Here is a 6,692-nt window from a genome sequence, read left to right as displayed (position 1 = left end):
GGCTGCGGCTGTGAGAGGGCCGGCTCGTGCCCAGAGACCCCACCTGTGCTGCCCTTCGGTTCTCCCCCGGCAGCCTGGGAACCACCATTTTTTCTGTACTATCTCTATTGCCTCTCCTCAGCTCTGCTTTCCTGTAGGTGACCCAGTCTCTGGTGTACCCAGAGAAGCAGAACAAGCAGGGGAGTGTGTGGGATCCCACACCAGTACCCATTGTGTGTCCACAGGGCATGGGTGTGGAAGGGACACGTGATCTGGCCATACCATCCTTGGATCCAGGGTTGGCATCCCAACAGGCAGCTCAGGATCGCCTGAGCTTCCTCCTGCTCTGCATTTTCAGTTCAGGCTGCAGCCATACATCCCTGCATGCATTCACTCCTGAGGCAGCAGCCCAGGGAAGCGCTCAGCTGGACCCTCTTCTGGAAACCATTTACTCTCTTGGTATCCACAACCATTCCTGGCTCCTGGGGCCTGTCTACTGGCACAACCCCGTGGCACGGACACCCTGTGCAAAGCCCCCATTCACATCTTTGTGAGGAAGGCACGGGGACATCCCTGGGATGTTTGGGCTGTGGCAGGCTGCAGGGGTTGAAGACTTCCCAGTGGGAGTGAAGAGGCCAGCTAGTGCAGTGCTCCAGTCCCCCTGCTGAGATGGTGGGTGCAGGGTGCTGGCAGGCCTTGAGTGCAGGGCTGCGATGCTGGGGTGCATGCAGGGGCTCAGGTGTAATGTCAGGACATGCAAGCCAGGCACAGCTGGGGCAGAGGTGGCTGTGGCAGGAGGAGAGGCATGCAGACTCACCAGAGCAAGGATGGTGGGAGCTAGTTAATACCCAGCACATGAAACCATCTGAAAGCTTCAGCTGAGGCACTAGGAGCAGGCACCAGGTTGAGTGCATGAAGGCAATGCTATGTGCTGGAGCGTGGCCATGCCACTGGGACCCAGGTTCCCCTCTGGTGGCCTGACTCTGCTCCCTCCATCCCCAGGTGGCTGAACACACTGGGCTTGCTGGCCAGCCAGGGCATCGATGTGGTGGTGCGGCACTCCTTCCTTGACCACGGCCACAACCACCTGGTGGACCAGAACTTCAACCCCTTGCCGGTAGGTCTGTCTGGGGGCATCTTCATCTAGTGCCCAGGGACAGTAGCATGGGAGGGGGCTGGTGCTACTGAGAGGTGCCAGCATGAAGAGTTGGAGAGAGGGAAGGATGTGGCAGGACCACCACACATGGCACGGAGCAGGCAGCCAGATCACTGGTGGTGCACTGGCCTTGGAGAAACCATGCTGGAGCCTCAGTACCCAACTTCAGATTACTATGAACTGAGGTATTCAAAGGCATTCCTGGCTTCAGAAGGAGCAGCAGTCCTCACTAGTGCCCCACAGCACACCTCGCTCTTCAAAAACGCCTGGGCAAGGGGTAATTCCCAGCACACATGGTGCTGATAAAGTAACTCTATGAAAACCACTATTAAAAGTGGCAGCTTTCTTCTTCATCCTTTTTTTGGGGGAATAGTACATACCCTGCTTTGTAAGCAGAGAGCCTGGCAGAGCAGCTGGGTGTTCTGCATTGCCCCTGGAAGGGATTTATGGGGCCATGACCCAGCAGATGCTGCTAGCGGGGTGGGGATCTGTGTTGCAGAGGTGCACAACTCTGCTGCTGTCAACCTGCCTTTGACACTGCACTGGGGTCTTGTGGGGTGGCTGCAGGGGGGCAGAGGCTGAGGGAGCCACGTCTCAATCCGCTCTACCTGCTCAGCCAGTGACAACAGCATCCCTGAAACCGCATCCCTGAGCATAGTGGAGGGAACGGGAGGTGTCAGTGACATAAGGTCTGCACTAATCCCCCCAGCATGGCCTGGGAGGGCGCTCTGGAGAGGAAACGAGTGAGCAGGAGAGCGTGGTCCCCTGCCCACGGTGCTCCGGGTGCTGCTGGAGCACCCCAGGCTGCCCCCACAAGCATTCCTCCTGCAAGCGTACCTGCGAGCTCTGGATTGAGATGAACCTGAGCCTGGCGCAAGTTCTTGATGGATTTGTTCTGAAGAGCCAATTCCCATGGCCAAGCCACTTCCCCCGGCCAAGCCACTTCCCCCGCCTCCCCAGGGCCTCGGAGTTTCCCCTGAGTTGCTCCCGCTTGGAGGGGTGCAGGCAGACCCTGCCCATCACGTGCATAGGGGCAGTAGGTGGCCCATGGCCAGCTCACCTGGCACACTGCGGGCAGTGGATGGCCCATGGCCAGCTCTCCTGGCACAGCAGGGGCAGCGGCCCTGGAGCGGCTGGAGCAGGCGTGCAGTCAGGAGCAGGATTAAAGCCAGGGAAGGACTTCGAGGAATAAACCCCAGGCTGTTAAAATGGAGGTCTTTAAAATGGATTTTGCTGTTGTTTTAAAGATAAGTTTCCCAGTAATTTAGATGCCACCTCTCTCATGGCTGTTTCCTTGCTCTCCCACACGTTTAATGTTTATCTCTTTCCCACATCCCATCTGCACAAACTCCAGGGGTTGCTTCTCTGTCCCCTTTCCCTCCACTCCTGTGCTTTCAAAGAGCCATGGGCAGGTGGAAAACAACAGAGGGTTCAAAAGCTGCAGACACCAAAAAGCCCAGTGAGACCAGACTGTGACCTGCTTTGCGGGGTAGCAGCTGCTCTTTTCCCATGGGAGCTATCAGGGAGTTGAAAGGCGCTTCATGGTCCAGGGATGGGCTTCATGTCTAAAACCAAGTGATGTGTAGTCCATCATTGTACGAGCACTGTGCTGCTGCCACAGGAGCCCAGCTCCTTGTCCTATAGCTGGGCCTCTTGGATGTTGCTGGTCTCACCATAGAATGGGGGACCTTATAGAAGGGACCTTAAAGATCATCTGGCTCCAACCCCCTCACCATTGGCAGGGACACCTCCCACTAGACCAGGTTGCTCAAAGCCTTGTCCAACCTGGCCTTGAGCACTGCCAAGGAAGGGGCATCCACAGCTTCTTCAGGCAACCTGTTCCAGTGTCTCACCACCCTCACAGAAGATAACTTCTTCCTAATACCTAAATCTACTCTCTTTTAATTTAAAACCATTACACCTCATCCTATCACTACACTCCGTGATAAAATGTCCCTCCCCACCTTTCCTGTAGGCCTTCTTTAAGTACTGCAAGGCTGCTATAAGGTCTCCCCAGAGCCTTCTCTTCGCTAGGCTAAACAACCTAGGCTCATGTTAGTACTGTCTGTCTTAGGGCATGTTACAGTGGATAGTATAAGGAAGGTCATAAAATGGAGGGGGTGTGCCATGTTTGGGGATCGGGGAATGCAGATAACAAGGATTGCTTGGTGGGCAGCACTTCTAAATCACCACATTTCTTTCTGCCTCTCCCCTGGAACTGCAGCACTGTGGGGATTTGTTATGTATGGGGGAAGGAGCAGGCAAATCACTGTACTGCTCTACATATAGCAGTGCATCTCTCTGAGCCTCCTTCCAGGTGCAGGTGTGAGGAAACGGGTTTCTCTTGCTGGACTGATGGGTTGCAAAGCAGGAAAAACTGGGCCTGGGCATGGGGGCGATCAGACTGGGGAACAGAAATGTTCCTAGTGACCTTAATGCAACCAAGCTCAAGTGTTTTAATGCCTTGTTATTTTTGAGATAACTTTTCCATTTATCATTGGAGTACTTTTTCTTCCTGAGTGACTGGGGCAGCCAGCTGTAGAATAATCAGGGCTTGTGCCTGAGAAGCCCTTCAAATAAAGCCTCTCACGGGTACGTCAGTCTGCCCGCTTGCATTCCAACTCATCTGTATGTGTGTAGGAATGAGGAGAAGAGGAAAGGAGAGCAGTAGCAGCCCCAGTACTCACCCTTCACAGGGCAGTAGCTTTGAAATGCCACTCTGGCATTTAGTAGCTCTGGGTTCATTTCACGCCAACAGTGTAGATGGTCCATCTCTCTTTCCTTAATATTGCTCTGAGACAGTCCAGAGGGATGCGATGCCCTTATTTCATTGGAGAGCCCTCGAAGTAGGTGTGAACTTTCTCTTCAGATTGTTAGAGCATGTTAAAGATCTTTCTGAATGCTTTTCCACGTGGCACTCGCCACTTTTTTATCCATCCTTGGTGGTGATTTCTGCTCCCTTCACATGCAGTGCTATAAGTTTATACCTATGCAAGGAAAAATTTGAGCATATTTCTAGGCAGGGCCTGAGCAACATAAGCCATAAGGAAAAGCTAAAGCTGAAATCCAGACTTCATCTCCTGAAAACTGTGTCTCCTGTTGGACCTTCTCCTAAAAACCGTATATGGTGAGATAGTTCATTCTCCTGGGTTAAGTAGATGCTTCTGCACAGAAGTTTCATATGGAGCATGCAAAAGGCCCAGAGGGATCACAGGGTGAAGTGATGGCAGGAGCTGCCTGCTCAGCTGTGGTAGCAGACAACAGTATGATATTGGCTGTGCATTGATGGTGTCCTTGAGAAGCCGTCGCAACAGCACGGAGGTCTGTGCCTGACAGTGCCGTGGTTGGATGCTTGGGTGCTGCAGGTGATTTTTCACCTCTTTGCTTAGCCCAAAGGTGCGGAGCAACTGGATGGGAAAGTTACTGCCTGTCTTGGAGAAGGGAGGGGCCTGGGTTCATATCGGGTCTGTCCGTAGTGATCTGTCCCCTTTCTCCCCAGGTTTTCATAAAAGCCCTGGTGTGAACGAACTCAGTGCCAGGCTGTGGAAATCATCAGCATCCCTTGGCATCACTAGGGCAGAGCTGTGGTGAGAGCTATGGCCATGGGCTACACCTCCTGATTCGGTGCCCACTCGGCCCATCCTGATCACCTCCCCAGCAGGGCACGTGCTGGGCCCCTCAGTCTCCAGGGCCTGCTGGCAAGGTGCTGCACCGGGTGCCAGGGGCAGGAGCGGGTCCCCAAGCCATGCTCCCACCCACACACATACGCGCTCCCCAGTAGACTCGTTAGCTGAGCTGGCTTGGCCGGAGGCACTGCTAATTGCAGCTGGAGGTCCCAGCCGTCTTCCCAGACGGTGCCTCTCCCGCCTCTGTGCTGAGCGGGAGGGGGCCCTCCCAAGGCCAGGGCTATGAGGGTCAGGTCCTCACCCACCTGCGCCCATCCCCACCCTGCAGTCTACTCGCCCAGTGGCTCCCCGGCTGCTGGATTGGACAGTGTTCAAGAGGAGGCCCGGCATCCACATGGGGAAGCATACGGAGAGCCCTTTCCCGAAAGCACTCACGCTCCCACCACTGAGCCCGGCCAGCTGGCTGTGGGGCCGGAGGAATTCAGCCCCACTGCTGCGCTGGCCCATCTGCACGCCCAGCACTGAGTCACCACGCTGCACACACACGGCCAACCGGGCTGCCAGGGGTAGGTCCGCGGCTGCTGTTCCCCCTGGCAGGGACTCTCAGCTTTGGGGAGAGGGCGGCCGGGTCAGGCTGCAGCATGCCATGCGCCGCCCAGGCAGAGGCATGGTCCCAAGCCTGGGAGTGACGAAGGGTGGGGAGAGGGCGCGGGTCCAATGGAGCTCGCACACACATGGAAACTGTTCCCAATGACCATAAATCTGCCGTACGGGTGTCTGGCACCCTCATCTGCCCCACATGCTGGAGTGCTGGCTCTGGTGGGAGCGACGCCTGCAGACAGGGAAGGGCGGAAGAGGCGAGGACGGGCAGGAGCTGTCTGTATGGGATGTTAGCTCTAGACACAGAGGGAGGAATGAAATCTTGGGCAGTTCAGGTGTGCACGGGGGAAAGGCTCACCCAGGAGATGCCAAGCCAGAGCATGGCCCGCTGAAGGGCAGAGTGGAAATGGTGCCATACAGAAACCTCCCAGCTGGCCTTGGCACAAAGTACCTGAAGCAGATGTGAGCCCTCCGCTGCCTTGTCCTTTCAACCACGATCGTACCAAGTCTCAAGGACTGCGGCATCCTCTGCTCTCTGCACCCTCACTGCATTCAGCCTTCCAGGAGCTCTGTGTCTGCTCCGAGGTTCATTTTATCTGCAAAGAAGAAGAAAGATTTAAAGTGTATAAACTCTGCTTGCTGTCACAGTAGGTTAACAGGCCTTTCCCTCTTAGTGCACCATAAAAAAAAAGGTCTTTGAAGCGCATACTCTCAAACGCATCAAAGCCACGCTGCGGCTAGCGGCTCTCGTACCCACGTGCCAGAGCTGCAGGACGTGTGCAGACCTGGAGCTGGGCTGCTTATCCTGCACCGGAGACATGGGGCAGAGACACACTCTTGTCTGGGACCAGCAGCAGCGGCTTGTACTAGAAGGATGGACACAGCCACTGCCCATGTCTCATGCTAGTGACAGAGATGCCCACCTTAGTGACAGAGCCATCCTGGAGTCATGGAGGAGGTGGGACACCAAGACCCATCCCAGGGTGGGATGGTGCTTGCTGGCAGAGCAGAGGAAAGTAGCATCATGGTGAAAAGCGGCAGAATAAAAGAAAAACAGCAAAGAAGTCACATTTGTTTTCCAAGCCCTCTGATCTGGCAGCTGTGCTCCCTTCCTGCAGCCTCCATCGCCTGGACCCTGTTAGGGAGAGGTGATGACAAAAGAGAGGTTTGGCTGTTCCTCCATCTGGTCAGCTTCCCGGGAAGGTGGAGGCTGCTGTCTGAGGACCAGCTTGTGGCAGTGGTAGGCAGGGGCCACTTCCCACTCAGCACATTCCCAATGCCTGGCCAGGCTGTCCTCTCAGTGCCACCGGTGCCCGGTAGCTATTCCTGTG

At 55.5% G+C, this 6,692-nt stretch overlaps 1 protein-coding gene across 1 annotated transcript in view; it reads left to right on the top strand.

Moving 5' to 3' along the window:
• The window catches only part of HPSE2 (heparanase 2 (inactive)), a gene marked incomplete at both ends in the record, with an annotated part of 36,963 nt that overhangs the window by 22,745 nt on the left and 7,526 nt on the right, over nucleotides 1–6,692 (top strand). The window contains one exon of the mRNA XM_010183147.1: nucleotides 982–1,096. Coding sequence (XP_010181449.1) covers nucleotides 982–1,096 — 115 coding nt within the window. The remainder of the gene's footprint in view (nucleotides 1–981; nucleotides 1,097–6,692) is intronic.

The sequence above is a fragment of the Mesitornis unicolor genome, unplaced genomic scaffold (assembly GCF_000695765.1).
Source record: "Mesitornis unicolor isolate BGI_N332 unplaced genomic scaffold, ASM69576v1 scaffold5664, whole genome shotgun sequence".
Classification (NCBI taxonomy): domain Eukaryota; kingdom Metazoa; phylum Chordata; class Aves; order Mesitornithiformes; family Mesitornithidae; genus Mesitornis; species Mesitornis unicolor.
The sequence above is the reverse complement of the archived record's forward strand: the minus strand, read 5'-3'. Positions and strand labels throughout refer to the sequence as shown.